Below are 16,256 nucleotides of genomic sequence, written 5' to 3'. Positions count from 1 at the left end.
CTCTGAGGTACTGAGTGTTTGGCTTGCTCCTCTTAATTAGAAGCTAAAAATTCCACAAAGAGAAACGCACTTCCTGCTTCTAGTTTTATTGCTTTTTCTGCCTCTTGATGTTACTGTTACCATTATAAAAAGCTGTGGTGGGTGATCCAAGAGCTGCACAGGAATAAATTCATGGCCTGTGGCTCTCTTAAATGCCTCTCTGTCCCACTCACTTTTGGTCTTTCACCCAACCTGTCTACAGTCTGTAGACCTTATTATGCCTGCTTTGAGGCTAAAATACAAAGCCACATGAATAGTTTCTCTCAGTTCGTTATTTTTTGTTTTTTGTTTTTTTAAGAATTTTGTGTTTTTTAAGAATTTTGTGTTAAGAAATGTTAGCCTTTTAACAGAATTCTGTAAATTCATTTTCTGTCTGTCTGACCCAGTCTAACCCTATCCTTACCCCTTTCCCTGTCCTTACCTACCACTATTTCTAGTTATAAGCAATTACAGCATGTGGTACTTCTTCAGAGTCTAGAAGATGGTTCTTGTATAGTAGTGAAAAACAGTTGCTGCTTTTATTTTGTTTGTCCATTTGCTGGTGGTTTTACAGTATCTGTGAGATTAAGGCAGATTTGGCTTTGACATTGCATTCTATTCTGTCTAGATAGATAAGATGCAACCAGGGATTCTTATTTTATTACAACTGTGTTACTGAGGCTCTTATTAAGGTTGCTGTCTCTGTTTAGTGGTCAGGGTAAACCAAAACCCAGAGAACAGACTTGCTCTCTGCTACCTCCCCTCTCCCAAGGGAAGATAAAAGGGCAATAAGGAAAAGAGACTTCAAGGTTGGAAGGTAAAACCTGAAGATGTTTACCAGAACAGGGAAAGGGATAGTAACACGTGGAATAATAATGAAAAATAAAAAAAATATACAATAAATGAATAAAATATACAATAAATAAACCTGATCTCAACAGTTCCTGGTAGAGGTATCCAGAAGTTCCTGGTGGCAAAGCCAGGTTTGGGAAAAGGGGCTAGGGCTTTTGCCAGCAGCTGATGGAGTCAGATCCTGCAGAGCCCATGGGATCTGAAGCCAAGGAGCACGAGCCTCCCTCCAAGACACCCTGGCACGGAAAGGCAGCAAAGAAGGGTGGCATAGGGAGGGTGTCACTTTCCCACCCTCCAGGAAGGAGTATGAACCCCTCTGTTTTTCCCTTGGGATCCTCAGAGGTCCTAAAGAACACTCTCTCCCTGATATTGATGCCATAGAATTAGCACGTGCCCCCTGAAACCATAACAGCTACGAAGTCTGGTCTTAAAATTTAGTAAGAGGCATTATAGTTGACAGTGCAACCTCTACTTAACTGGACTGTGCATATGTGTTATGACTGTCTTTAATTACAGACTTTCATGCTTTAAAAAAAAAACCCAAACATTTTATGGATGGTTGGATGTATGTAAAGCTTATTGATAGTCACGTTCATGGTGCCTGCTCTAAGTCTTGGATTTAATTTGAAGATTTCCCCAGTATTGTCAGCCAAAGATGCTCATCATTCAATTTGAGAGTCTTATCGCTGGATAAAAATTGAGTCTTACTGGTTTAAAATCTGTCACTAAAGACTGCTTTTTGAAACCACAAAATCTGGTTTGGAAAAAGTTCAGACGGATTTTGTAATCCTTCTCTTGGCCTCTTATGTAAATTAATTTTCATCATCACAGCAGGCAATATTGACATTTTTCATATCTACTTTGGAGGGCTGATTCTTCAGTGCTGAATATGCTGATGGAGAGTGGAATTGGCATGACAGGCTGTAAATTTTAGAAAGCAGATGTAATGGTTTTCTCTAGTTTTATTTGGTGTGACTGCACAGGTCTGAAGTCAGAGTAGCATGTTGTAGACTAATGCTTTTTTTGATGTGTAATACACCTTCAGTTCTCTCCCATCCCTACAAAGCTGATAATTTATTTAAATGGTATAGTACATGTTGCAGTTCTTCCTTTAAGTTAAAGGTATTAATTTATGTAACTGTGACCTAGTCCATTTTGTCTAAATTGATTGTTGAAAGATGAGGAGAGGCCCCGACTTTAAAATGTTAATATACTAACTTTCTACCTGGAGTACTGTGTCCAGTTCTGGAGTCTCCAGCATAAGAAGGACATGGAGCTCCTGGAATGTGTTCAGAGGAGAGCCACTGATCAGAGGAATAGAGCACCTCTGCTGCAAAGACAGGCTAACGACATCGGGGTTGTTCAGCCTGGAGAAAAGGAGGCTCTGAGGTAACCTTATAGCAACCTTCCAATATCTGAAGGGGGCCTACAAGAAAGCTGGGGTGGGGCTCTTTCCCAGGTGTGTAGTGAGAGGGGGGAAACAGTTTAAAACTTTAAGAGGGGAGATAAGGAAGAAATTCTTCAATTTGAGGGTGGAGAGATGCTGGAACAGGTTGCCCAGAGAAGTTGTGGCTGCCCCACAATATGGATGGAGCCTTGAGCAGTTTGGTCTGGTGGAAGGTGTCCCTGCCTATGCAGAGGGGTTGGAACTGGATGATTTTTAAGGCCCCTTCCAGCCCTAGCATTCTATGATTATATGATTCTACAATGAAATAAGAAGTACTTGGCCTTCATGATGGAATTACAGGAATGACTTCCAAGAATAAACTGATAGGATAGCCATAGTAATTTTCCTGTAGGTTATTTGGGTAGAATAGCTGAGGTCACTGTATTGTAAATGAAAGATCTGTACCTGAAGAATTCTTCTGGTACAGATTATCACTTTCCTCAAAATATTTTGGAAGTTGGAAAATGTTCTTAAATGTTTTGTGTCGGTGTGATAAGTACTATTGTAATAATATGAGCAAAGATTTGCTGAAGATGTGTTTCATATTCCATTATGTGTCTTGCTTCCATTATGTGTCTTGCTTCACAGTTCGTAACTACTTCAATAAGAGTAATATTATGGACCCTTTAGATAACATAAACAGCTTTTTCAGGTGGTTCCAGGGAAGCTTTAATCTTTCAAGCTGGACTACTCTCTCAAATTAGAGGGGAAGATAGCTGAAATGAGTTAGTACCTGAGTTAAAAAGACAAAATTCTGATACGATTTGTTTAAGAAAAGATTTAATTTTTCTCTTGTTGTAATTGGTGTCTTTCTAAGATACATGTGGCCAGTGACACAGAGTTGTTTGTTTTCCCCATTACTGTAAGCAGCCACATTACTTAGAGTTCTTTCTCAACATTTCAGGCTCCATCTTTAAAGTATCTGATAGCTTTTGCTTGCACTGATTGTATTCAAGGGTAGTTCTCGAACCCTGTTTCTCCAGCTATCATAACTCAAATTCCTCAAGCATGGTCTGAAAGCTGTGTTTTTATTCCTCTGTTATGCAGTCTCCTATAGAGTTAGTTACCTCCTAGTATTATAATAGTAGAAGTTCAGACTTGGGAATCTTAAGTTATAAGTATGTGCTTTAGACTGTGAATCTAAGTAGCTTTTCAACTAAGAGAGCACTCCAGCATTGATCTAGTAAAGCTGAACTGCCAGGAGTAGTTGCTTTGTGTAAGCTTGATACAGTGCTCTGAAAGATACCATATTTGGTATAAATATATGAGAAGGGTGTAACTGAAAAACAAGAGACATTGCACTTGCATGTTGGTATTTTTATTTTAGTTTTTAGTTTTTTTTTCTTTGCACATAAAAAGCATAATCCCATGGGCAGTAACTTTTAAGTTATCACAAATACTAGACAGTTTTGAACTGAATGGCCTCTCAAAATAAGGATTTAAGTATTTGAAAATCAAATGGGTTGGCCTGTATTTCAGTGGAGCATGAAACTGATTTCTGAATTACTGTAACCATCCTACTTTATCTGAAATAGATTTATGTGGAATAGATTGTTAGGCTTCTGCCTAACAGAAGACAATTTTCTGGAGACAATTTTCTGTAAAGAATAGTCAGTAAGAAGTTAATTTTGGTATTCTATTTCTTTGTGCAGTTTTTAAAAACCTTGCAAAAATCAAGGCTGTTAAACTGCTTCAGCCTGTCCTCAAATTAATCAGACTTCCTGTAAGGGAAAGTAGCTACCTTGAAGTGGCTTTTTGAGTATTGATGCAAAGTCAGACGATGTAAGCCTCATCTAAGCAAGTTGAAACAACCATTTTGTGCCATTGAAGCTTCTGGAAACCAAGAAGAGGCATGCCCAGATTAATCAAGTTCTTCAGCCCCATCAATACTGCAAGAAGCAGTACTATTGGAATCACTCAGTTTTGTGCCAAGATTCAAATTTTCAGAAGGGATATTAAGATCTGTTTCAGTCTGTGTTCTCAGGTTAGTAATGTTACTAGGGCCATTTTGGCCAGACTGATGCATTATGAACTAGATCAATAAAATTGATCTATCAATCTATTAGATCAATAAAATTGATCTATCACACCACAGGTTGCTTAATACACAGTCATCTTCTCAACATTCACATGCCCTGGTTATTCTAAAGCTTACTCTTACTGGCTTTTGATTCGAACTGTGGGCCACAAGCTCAGTTTGCATTCAGATTCTCATCACATCTGTTGGAAAGCTTCAGCAGCCTCTTAGCAAGTTCAGGGTAATGAAACAATTTTGCTTTCTAGAACCTGCATTTGTTGTTGGGAGATTTTCTTGATTTATAAATAAGTCCAAACAGACAAACTAAACAGTAGCCCATCAACAATGGGGAGAATGCCCAAGTTAAATAATACCATTGAAAAATTTCATTATAAAATACTTGATTTTCAGAAATTACCAGATGTAGTGGTAATGTTACTACTTTTTTTTTACCAGTTATCTTTTGGCAATGCTCAAAACATTTGTTGTGATAGTAGCAGTAGACTTGACAAATGGTATATGCTAGTGTACTTATGCTGCATGTTCCTTTCCCATCCAGGGCTTTCATAAGCTTCTTTCCCCATAAACATGAAACTACAGAACACCGTTACTAATTTGGAGTTGCTTTCACATTCTCTGCCCATAAAATCTTGTTAACAAGTGTTTTCCTCCCAGCGTTTTGTTTTCTCAGTTTTTAGACTTTAAGGTGAAACTTAATTTTGTGAATTCTTTTTCTTCCTCGTTGCTTAACACTAATTGGTTTTTCCCTCCCTGTATGAAATGCACACAGTCATTTGTTTGTCTGAGTGGCTCGTAATGGATATGCCAGGATCTTCATCATCTTTCCTGTAGCCAGTTTATCTGTAGTGATTTGTTAAATCATATTTTACTTACAACATTAATTGCGTTTGCTCACACGTTCTGATTCACGTATGTGTTCTGAATAGAATTATTCTCTCATTAGCTGAAGACTATGATTTTATGTTTTAGAATTATACTGAAGTGATGTATGTAGTATTTTATTCTATTTAGGGGACATAGGTGTTCTGAAAGCATCAAATATTGCCAAGAGAATGGAGTGTGAGAATCTGAATGTAATAATTAGATGTTCATAATGTGTGAAATTTGAGCTGTAAGGCAATCAGAACTGTCTAGATGTCTGGCAGTTCTAAAAATCTCAGCCATGTTGATTTTACCTGTCCAAGCAATATTTCCATACTGTAATCCTTGCAGGTTCAGAGGTTTCTCTATTTATTGTTAATCCTACTTTTTCTGAGGTCAGTGCTGACAGCACTTTCTAAGGGACAAATAGATACTAAATCATGGATTACCTAAGGAGGAGAAATAGTATTTTCCATTACAGTGTCCTGCTTGTGTTGTGGTAAGAAGTAACCTGTTTGTGCTACATCAATGAGTTCCCAGGGTAGTAATACTGACTTTCTTTAGCTTCTGCTATGATTGATTATGGTATTAGATGACCTTCTAAAAGCTTCACCTTCTAGAAGCAGGTAATTTGTATTAAAATTCCAATTTTCCATTTAGAACAAGCTTCCAGTCTTCATAGATGTGGACAGAGAGATGTGATCTCAGTATATCACTCAAATCCAAAATAAACAAAAAAACCTCCCTTTCCCTGCTCCAGTACTGAATGTGCATTTTTTTTAACCGTTTTTCCCTTTCATCCCTTAAAAATACTGCACCTTGCCCCAGAAGTGTTTAATGGCTGGAACTCTTAGCTCTACTAGATGCCTTCATGTTTTCTAAAATTCTATTTCGACTTTCTACCTTTTTTCTAACAATAATTTTTCTAACAATATTCCTACTTGTTTCCTTTTCTCAAATTATAGCCCCTGCCTGCCAGCATTTTTTTCAGAGTTTCTCAGTCACTTTGGCTCTGCCCTTGGTATTTCAGGTTGGAACCCTACAACATGCCTGCTCTGGACTCCAATGTGTCTTACCTCTCAAAGTCATAGTCCTTTGGTTTTGAGTGGCAGACTGGCTCTTGAATATTTAAGAGAATTGTTTTCTTCTTGATGATTTTAGCCTGAAATTTTTGGTCAAAAAAACATGTATTTGATTTCTTACTAAAGTGTATAGGATAAATACTCATGTATTGAAAATGAATTTTTTGACAACTATTATTTATTGAGTTTTTTTAGTTTTGGCTTAATTTTCAGTATTTATGGGCAGACAAAAGTGAAAGTAAGAAACTGTGGTGAAAATGTGCAAGAGACAATGGTATATCCAAACATAATAGGCTGTAAGTGATGAGGGAAGTGGTAGAGTCTATGGATGATAGTTTTGGCTTTGTGAATTCCTTTACTGGTTTGGAGATCATGCTGAACGTTTATATCAGGGAGCCGTGACATCTGACTTGACATTCAGTGCACATATGCATTTTGCAGAGGGTGACTTTCACCCAAACATTTTACCACTGATTGATGGTGATCTTTTCCTAATGGGTAAAATACTCTATTGTTTAGTATGGGAAGTAGTCTGGAGGACAGGACAGTGGGCCTTAGTTGAAAGTTGCCATGTTTTATACTGGAGGGAAGTGACTGTGGACATCACAGACTTCATGATAAACCACACATTTATAATATTATAATATTAGTGATCTACAGATGAAAGGGTCATGTGGTCCTGCACTGGGGGAACTGGCAGCTCTCTAGTGTGGATCTGCCCTGGTATAGGTGTAGCTGGCCACTAAGAAGCACTGCATTTGTAGGGCATACAGAGCTGTTTTAGCAGGCATAGCACCTGTTTTCTACAGCTAGTACTGAGTGGGTACTGGAAGGGAGAAGTGTACTTAAGGCCTTTTAGTCCTAGCTGTCTTCAGAATCCTGAGTGGAACAAAATGGGCATGGCTACTGAGGATTACAGGAATCGCTGAAAGCTTCCTCAGATCTTTGCTGCTTTTAATCTTTTTTTCTGAAGAGTTTATAGAGAAGATATGAAGCATTTTCACACATGCTTACTATTGGTTTTATTTAGTATCTGTTTTTTCCTTTCCCTGTTCTTCAACCTTCACTTTTCTGTTTTCTAAACATAACCCCTGAGCTTTAAGACATGCCAGAGAAACCTATGAGAACTCACAGTGCTAAATAGTACATTTGCCATGTTATTTGCTTTTGCAGTGATAAGGGAGCTTGCATATTTCTCAACTGTTGTAACTGAAAATGTGGTTTTATTTTCTACTAGTTATAGAGAAATACTTTCTTCCCTAGTAAGTGCTTCTCATGTAATATATTGAAGATTCTGGCATCATATAGTCTGTGCCAACATTTTGTTTTCTATAACAAGTTTTATATCAGAACTAGAAATAATTTTGTAGTCCTTTCATTTTTGCAAAAATTGGCCCTAAAATATGTACCATTTTGTGGCTACCAAATGCTGTGCCTTCACACAAATGCATTACAGAAGTATGTTACTGTTCTCAAAAGGTTAATTGATGTTTCAGGATGTTGAATGTCTTCTAAATAAACATGAGCATCGTCAAGTGCACATTACATTTTTCTGTCCACAAAATAAATATCAGACCGTGCTATTTTTTAATCAAAATTGTTCTCTTACAACTATTTTAAATAGGAAAGACACACGAACTATACAGGAACAGAAAATAATTTTAAGGTAAAGCAGTATAAAATAAGGGTTATGGCTGCTGTTAAGCTATCAACTTAGGCCACTGTTCTGCCACATGTATTAGATTTCTTTCTGAGTCCTCTACAGTAGTCTTGCATGGTCATGTATTAAAAATCAAATATAAGACAAGAATATGAATTTCTTTACTTTTGATGGTTTGCTTTTCATGGTAGATACAGTACACTGTTAATTAGCTTTAGAAAAGTCCTAAAAGTCAAGCTTTCTAGGATATTGTTCTTGTCTCTACTGACATTGTTTCTTAATCCTGGATAAGTTGCTAGCCTGTCTAAGGCTTGGTTTCAATGCTACTGTAATAAGCTGTTTAAGTAACTGATATGAAATCCTTTGTTAATTGAGGAATGTGTGGCTTGAACCTTAGTGACTGCAGAATGAAGAGCCATCACATTCCAGATCCTGCTCCCTGTCTCTGTGTGTAACCTTAGTGGTTAGGTGTTTTATCAAAATAGGTGTGGGCTTCTCTCACTTCTAGCATGTAAGAGGTAGCATTTGGGTCTTTCTCTGTTGATTGTTACCAATTTTGATATGATTCTTTTACTGCATTGAACTACTTTTTGATCTGAACCCTGGAGTAAGGCATGATGCTAAGATATTTGTGCTCCTGAGAGAGCTGGAGGTAATTTTATTGGAGTTTATGGAGAGAAAAATGTTTTCTATCTGTGTCATTCTAGTATAACTTACTGGGAGATTCTGGATACTGGCCAGCACAGGGCCCTAGGGAGACCTGTTCATTAGAGGAGTTGAGGGCATCCACTGAGTACACTTTGGATTCTGCTGTACTTTTGGGTGGGATTGGCAGTACACTGTTATTTTTTATGAACCAACTTGTAACCAGCTTAGAGATTTATGATGTAAAATCAGTCTACTTTTAGATTTTATGAACTTTGTATTTTGAAGCATCTTTAGTTCATAGCCTGTGCTCATACTGTTACTAAAGCTATGGCTACCACAAAATCAGCTAAACCAGATTTATAGCATTTTAACCAGATTTATACATCTAAACCATGTATCTGTGGTGCATGTGGGCTTTTATCAATTTAATAAATGTCTAAAATTCCTTACTTTTACCAAAGAATGAGGTCTAAATAGGTGTATTTATTGGAGTAGAGCTGACAGACTGCCAGCTGACCTGCTGAGGTTCTTCCTGCTCTTTAACTTCTACATTTGTAACAGAGCCAGTCTGAGATTTTCTTATCTTTAACTTTGTTTGGCCTTGGTTAACCTCTCTAAACATGTTCATGACACATGATCTTCATCATACAGCCTCCAGTGTTTATTTTACATAAGTAGTATAATATCGATGCACTCTAAAAAGAAAGCAGTGTAACATAGATTATTGTGTAAATGTAAATAGTATAGATACAATAAATTTTGGAAGTTCTGTCTTTGAGCTGTGACCTTGGAAGATGTTTCTGCCACTCACTTGGTCTCCTACCATTCATCTAGAGATTACTGTCACTGTAGGAGGTGGGGCTTGTGTTGGCTTCTCTGCTGTTCACAATTCAGTGCCTCTGGATGGCTTTGTGCTGTTGCTGATTTTAACTGAATTGTTGGACTGGTAAGAGATAAAATGAGATGTAGCACACTTCTAGTTTTACCACATCAGCCATAATATTTACTAGCAGAGGGGAGATGCTGTACTAAAAACAACTTGTATGCAAATTAGCTGACCAGATAATAAGATTTTATATTTCTACTATTCTTTATTCAAGAAGGCCACAAAGGTTATTAGTGTGAAAGACTTGTAGTTCTATTCTTGCCTGCTTCATTTATGTGTGAGGTGTATGTAGCTTCATAATGTTTGAATATAATTTTAGATTAATGATTAAAAGCAATTTGAAATGTATTTTTGTGTAGCTTTCTGTTAAAAAGTGTTTCTGTGGCTTTTCAATAGTAACAGTTTAAAAAGCATCACAGAATCATTTTAGTCATTAACATCTCTGTATGTTAGAACATGCGAGTAGATCTGATGATTAAGAAATTACCATTTTTAGCTCATTTGTTATTTATTGATAATTTTTTTTGCTTTTCCTGAAAGAAAAAGCTAATAAAATTGAACTGTCAACTTTGCTGATAGATTTCCACAAGGAGAAGGAAAACTGCCTTCTTTTGGATTCTTAGATGTGTTTTGTGGATTGATTGCATCAGATCTGAGGCATATGAAGTAACATTATTTCACATGGTCACTGCGAGCTTGAACTGATAAATTTTGCAAGAGGGAAAGTCAATGAAAATTTGCAGAATGTGCATTGTATAAAAACGTTTTACATTTGTAGAGCCTGAAACTGTGTTTACTGACACAGACACGGTGTTGAAAGTGTTTCTGTATCATCTGATTCTAATCTAAATTCATGTTTTGTAGCTTGAAACAATTGGGTGGCAGCTTAATCTTCAAATGGCAGAGTCTGTGCAAACGAAGCTGAAGTCTCCTCGTGCTGTGCTAGAGCTAGGACTTAGCAATGAAGACTCAAAGGTAAGAAATACATGTGTGGCAGAATTGGAATTAATTGTGCTGATGGCTTCAAGCTCAAAGTTCTGAGGCATCAGTTGAAACTTGATTGATGTTAGTCTTGCCAGTGTTTCATTTTTAAATTTAATAAAATTGTAATAAGCACTTTGGAGCTGTGAAGTACTCATGTAACAGCATACATACTAGGTAGGCTGAGAGCTGTTACCAGCTCTTTGAGCTTTAAAGTAGTAGAGAAGTATCATGGAATATGGTTATCGGGTATCTAAGTATTCTTATCATACAGTGTGTGATTGGTACTTGGACTTTGATTGCTTGAAGCTTTCCTCCATGTGTGTAGTTATTTAATTTAGAACTGGCCACTTGCAGTCTCTCTGTGCTAAGGATGGATTTATATGAAAGCATAGGATGTGAGGCCACAGAATATCAGTATTTGGAGGTTTTAAGGTGAAGTCTAAAGTTTAAGGATTTTAGTGACTGTTGATGTTTCAATGCCAAAACTCATTAAACATTTTTTTATTTGTAAAATCTTTACCTTTTGTTAGCCAGCATATTTTAAATTAAACATACGAATTGCCTTTAGCCTTATCTTGGCCAGCAGAAATTGGAGTCTATGGTGTCTGTCAGAAAGTTTATCTATGAAAAGGTATATAAAAGATTTGAGGGGAAAAATCAGAACTCAGTTCTGGTTTAGCATTGCATTTAAATCACAATAATTTTACTAATGGGAGTGGAATTCTGATTTATGTTAGAATAAAAGAGACTTGACAGATTACATTACTGCTTGCTACCAGTACTTTCAGAAGTAGTACTTTTTCAGTACTTTTCAGCAGTTCATAGCAATCTGTATTTTTGAAATGCAAATATTGGAAGCAGACATTATTTTAACTCCCAGCTGCATTGGGCAGCACTGCATATAGATTCAATTCTGTGGCAAAAAATTTGGAAGGAAAAAAGAAGAAGAAGAAAAAAGGAAAAAATGTCACTTTCACATGTTACATAAAGGTAGCCTTACAAACTGGCACAGTTCAGGCAGTGCATTCATTTTGGTTGTGTCTTCCCTGTTTCTTTCAGTGGGCATGATTAGATACCAAGATCAGAAATACTTCGTAACAGTTATAAGGCCAGAATAGACTTGTACCTGGCATGTAGAAAGAACATTACAACAAGAAAAACATACTGATGCTGTCATACTGCAGACACTAAAATGTAAAAATCTCGGTTGGTATGAAGATAACTACAGGGTTTTTTTACCAAATGATTACATCATATTATAAAGGAGGTTTAAGAATGACTAATATTTGCTTCTATACTGATGGAAGTGCTGGAATATTGTTTTTGTGCTGTATATTGTATCTTCATGATCTCTTTATGAGAGATTATCTGAAAATTCTAGATACTACGGGTTTTTTTGTTTCTCCCCACGCTTGTGTGTGCCTTCTATGCAGAAATTTGACATGAATGTAGTATATATATTTTAAATCGCTGTCTTCATTCAGTTCTGACAAAACTTTTCCATTTTTATTTTTAATAATGTGTGGGTGTAACAGCTTCAGCTTTTTCAGGAAAGACACAAAACTGCTACAGAGGAGATTTTGTGGGCTGGCTCATTAGGGGGCAATAGTGCTCCTTGTCACACTGGCTCTTCGCTTCTTTGTGATAATGCAGGGAATTCAATTCTGAAGTCGCTTGTTGTGGGATGTGTAAAGTGTTTACATTTCTAATCTGTGTATAACAATAGATGTTTGTCTTGCTCATTTACAAAACTAAAATGTATTAATAAAAACATACCAAGAAAGGGAAATGACATTAGCTGCTATTTCTACTTCTGTTAACTAAGAGTAATTGTGCTAATACATTAATGTTTACTACACTGCCACCTAAGCTCGTTTAAGCAATTCTTTACCAGCAGCTGACGTTTAAAATTAGTATTTATATTATCTCTTTGGGACAGGTAATCAGCAAATTTGTGGATATATCAATGGTATTTGTTCTTCATGAAATAAAGTTAGAAAATCTTCTGTATGCTATGTAAGTACTTATACAGCATGTTTTCTCAGGTTGAGATAAAATGCAGAGTCCCATAGGTTATGATGCCATCAAATTTCAAAAGTGAGGTGGTCTTTGGTTCTCTCAGGTGGTTCAAACTGCTGTTGACATTTGCATTGCCCAAGAAATAGGCTGCTTTTGACTAAGTAGCAATTGTGATCAGATTGTATGATCTTTGGTAAACTGTTTTTTCCTGGGTTTTGTTGCAAATTTGGTGTTTGCTAATACTCAGACTTCAAGTGACGCTTGATTTAGATTTAATAAATATTTTCTATACGCCATGAAAAATTTTTTCCCTCAATACAAGATGACTCAATACAAGAATGAGTTAGCTGGAGAGGTTGCAGAGTGACTCAAGAGTCAATAGGACAATTCCCTGAGCATCTTGACTGAAGCATGGGAGCAGCAGAGGGAGGTGGTTCAGGTGGGTGCCAAACCCTGCCTTCCCGTCTGAGTGGCCCTGTGATCTAGGTTGCTGTGTAGCTCAGTTGCTGCTGGTGTTTTGTATGAGGCTCAAGAAAAAAAGCTTTCAATTAAAAATCCAATTAACATAGGCTTCTTAAAATTATGCAGAATTTGAAGTGTTTAATTGCATTTCAAAATCTGAAGGATGTGGAATTTCTACGAAATAGGCACAAAAAAGAAGCTAGTATGATAAGAAACGTCTTTTTGAACTGCAAGATCTTTTTGCTTCCTTTCTGACATTTTAAGGAGCTAAGGCGACATTTAGAACTGATGTGTAAGATACTGGCTGTCTATAAGGCTTTTTTTGTACTCATACTGTTTGGTTTTAGATTTGTTTAGCCTGTTGAGTTGTAACACAGCAATCTGTGGGATTTTTTTTTACGCATATTATTTTTCTGTTACAAGGTGAATTAACCATTAATGGGAGCCCAGATTAACAGACCTGATCATCTATGCTGCTAATTATGATTTTGATTTGGAAACAAGGGCTGACCCTGAAAATTGCTGTTATTACTTAGTATCTGTTTCCTTCAGTAATTTATTTAATGATTATCCACACAGGCACACACTTGCACAACCTTTTTACTGTTAGTAGCAGGAATTCCTCAGGCAGTCTAGCCCAAACCTTTCTTAACAACTTCAGAAAAAAAAAAGATTTTAGTAAACATTGCAGAAAAGGTCTGAGGGCTTCAGAAATGTCACTTCATTGGTGCCAAAGGTCTTTGCAGAGGACTGTGAGAAGTAAGGGAGTGAGAAGAGAGTTTTGCTGTGGCGCTTCACGAGGTAGATCCATTAAGGTGCCTTATTATATAAGGTGTTACTGTGTATTTTTACAGATGAACTGTAGTTTGTATTTATGCTTGAAAATCTTCAGGATAAATCATCTATTCTTGCCCATTGTGGTCTCTCAATTGTTATCCAGTTTTTGTCTGTAAATCGATTCCACAGATTTCATTAAATTCAATTACCTAATTACAGACTGTTCTGTGGAAGACTTTTACTCTTTTCTTGGTTTTCATTCTCTTTATTTAATGTACAATTTTATTCTTAACCACTAAGAATTTCTTGGTGGAACTCTTTTTCTTCAGTAGGAATGCTATATATAAGTTCCTTGTGAAAATTCAGTATTTAATTTGTTCCTTCTTTACACGTGTATTAGAAGAATTTTTTAGAGGATTTTTTCTGCCAATGTAAGACAAAAACCAATGTGCTGGTTTGCTAGACCTGGTAATGTTATATTTTTTCACAAAAGACAGATAATATTAAAATGTTACTGATTTTATTTTATTTACTTTTAATTTATTTCCACTAACTTCTAGATGTTTTTAATGGGAATATAACAGTGGAAATATTTTAAAATGTTTTCTTCTACAACTCTTTGTTTAAAAAAATATGGTGTCTTACTGCATTAGAAACTGAGATCATAATACATATTCATAGTTATAAAGAGTAAATAGAAATCTGAAAATCTTAAATTATTTTTTTTTTCTTACTTGTTATGTAGCAGGACTTGGTTTTCTTTTTTTTCCTTCTGGTTTTTAACACTTTCTTTACATTTCTGGTCTGTGAACAAGTCTAAACTTTAGAGGCTTAGCTCTGTTTACTTCAACACGTATGCCATTCTGCTTTCTAAGATTGCCATTGTGAGTACTTTAACAGTAAGCAGAACATGAGAAACAAAGCTTTTCTTCTGGGGGAGATAGATCACTTCCTCAGTTTGGGCTGTAGGTTCTGTGCAGACTGTACAGCATGCAGGCAGGACCTACACTTGGGTGGATATTTAAGGAAATGTGCTTTTTTGTCCCTCTGAAAAGAAGCTATATTTGTGGAGTGGTGTACCAGTGAGAGCTGGTGGATGCTAGTGATATATTCCCACTCTGAAAAGGCAGGAGATGGCAGAGTTGAGCATCTATACCACGCTGTATGTACCCCTTCATTTGCCTTCTCATTCCTCAGCTTTTTGAAGGCTTTATTTTTTTTTTTCTTCTTTGAAATAGAGGAGTAATTTTTATCAGTAGGGCCCCCCCAAAAGCAGGCAATTAAAAGACATTCTGGTGCTGGTTGAGGAACTGTGGTGTGGTGCAAAGCCTAAACAATTGTAAATTGCTTCTTGCATTAATCAGCTACCTCTCAACCCCTTTCAGTTGATGAGAGCATCACTCTTTTCTTTCCCAGAACAAAAAAAGAAGCTTGCATATACACCCTTGAACTGAGTTTAGTTTTCTCATGAAGCAGACTGTAAGTCTCTAGCAATTGCAAAATTAAGTAGAACGGTCCTTGGATGAATGCAGAATGCTTAAAGAATGAGATGGAGAGAAAAGGCTTTTTCATTCATATTTAGAGAAGGTAATTGGAGGCCTGAATAGCCTCAGCTAGCACAGTCCTAGTTCAAGGTTGTTTTCAACTTCTGTATACAATCAAGGTTCCTAATTTTGGAAAGGTATGTCATGAAACCAATTCCATTCTAAAGACTAAAATCTAATAAAGTACTGCTGCTGATAGGAAAGCAAAAACTTCCCTAAGAGAAGGTTTCAGGATATTGAGAAGAGTCCTCATATTTGTAGAAGCTGTAGTAAGAATGGCTGCATAATCTTGTGTGTGTGGAACAGCTCAGAAAAGTAAGCCTGAAAATTATAATTTGCTTCCAGGCTGTCACATTGCTACAGAAATCTGTCTGAAATTTCTGTGCTCAACCATGAGAGCCAGAAATTGTGGGCTTGGAATGCACAGCAATTCTTGTATTAAACTGGTTTTGAGCTATCATTCCTATTATCTGTGATTAAATCCACTTAATCAGGAGAGAAGAATGAAGCTGCAGTCCAGAATTTTCAAGATGCTAAGACTTTTGTTTTCTTAGCAGTGAAGAAATGGATGGCAGAGTAACTCAAGTCTTGTAAGTTGTGAGTAGTTCAACATTTTACTTAGAAACCATTTACCAGAAGTTGTGACTCCAGGAGTATGCACTTACCTTTGGCTATTGTACTCCAGGGTGTAGCTAATTATGTGACTTCATTTAGGATCTTACATGGTTTAATAACCCAGCTTATAGTAAAGGTCTCTTTACAGGGTCCTTTCATGGTATTCTTATGTTTCATCTGGCTATATAAACAGTTCCTGTATTCAGTCTAATACACTTCCATTTACAAACACTAACTGGCTACAGCCATTGTACATGCTCTTTACTCACTAAAATAGTGTTGTAACTTTGTCAATGTGCCTTTGTGTCATGGAATTAAAGAAGAAAATGTTCTCAGTTGGCTGCATACAATTGTTTGCAGCCT

General features: G+C 36.6%; 1 protein-coding gene across 1 annotated transcript in view; it reads left to right on the top strand.

Annotated features, from left to right (window-relative positions):
* COMMD10 (COMM domain containing 10) overlaps positions 1 to 16,256 on the top strand; it is a 116,339-nt gene that overhangs the window by 15,085 nt on the left and 84,998 nt on the right. Inside the window, exon 5 of the mRNA XM_030467937.1 lies at positions 10,357 to 10,467. Coding sequence (XP_030323797.1) covers positions 10,357 to 10,467 — 111 coding nt within the window. The remainder of the gene's footprint in view (positions 1 to 10,356; positions 10,468 to 16,256) is intronic.

This window comes from Calypte anna, chromosome Z (genome assembly GCF_003957555.1).
Source record: "Calypte anna isolate BGI_N300 chromosome Z, bCalAnn1_v1.p, whole genome shotgun sequence".
Classification (NCBI taxonomy): Eukaryota; Metazoa; Chordata; class Aves; order Apodiformes; family Trochilidae; genus Calypte; species Calypte anna.
Note: the sequence above shows the minus strand (reverse complement) of the source record. Positions and strands in the feature narration are given on the sequence as shown.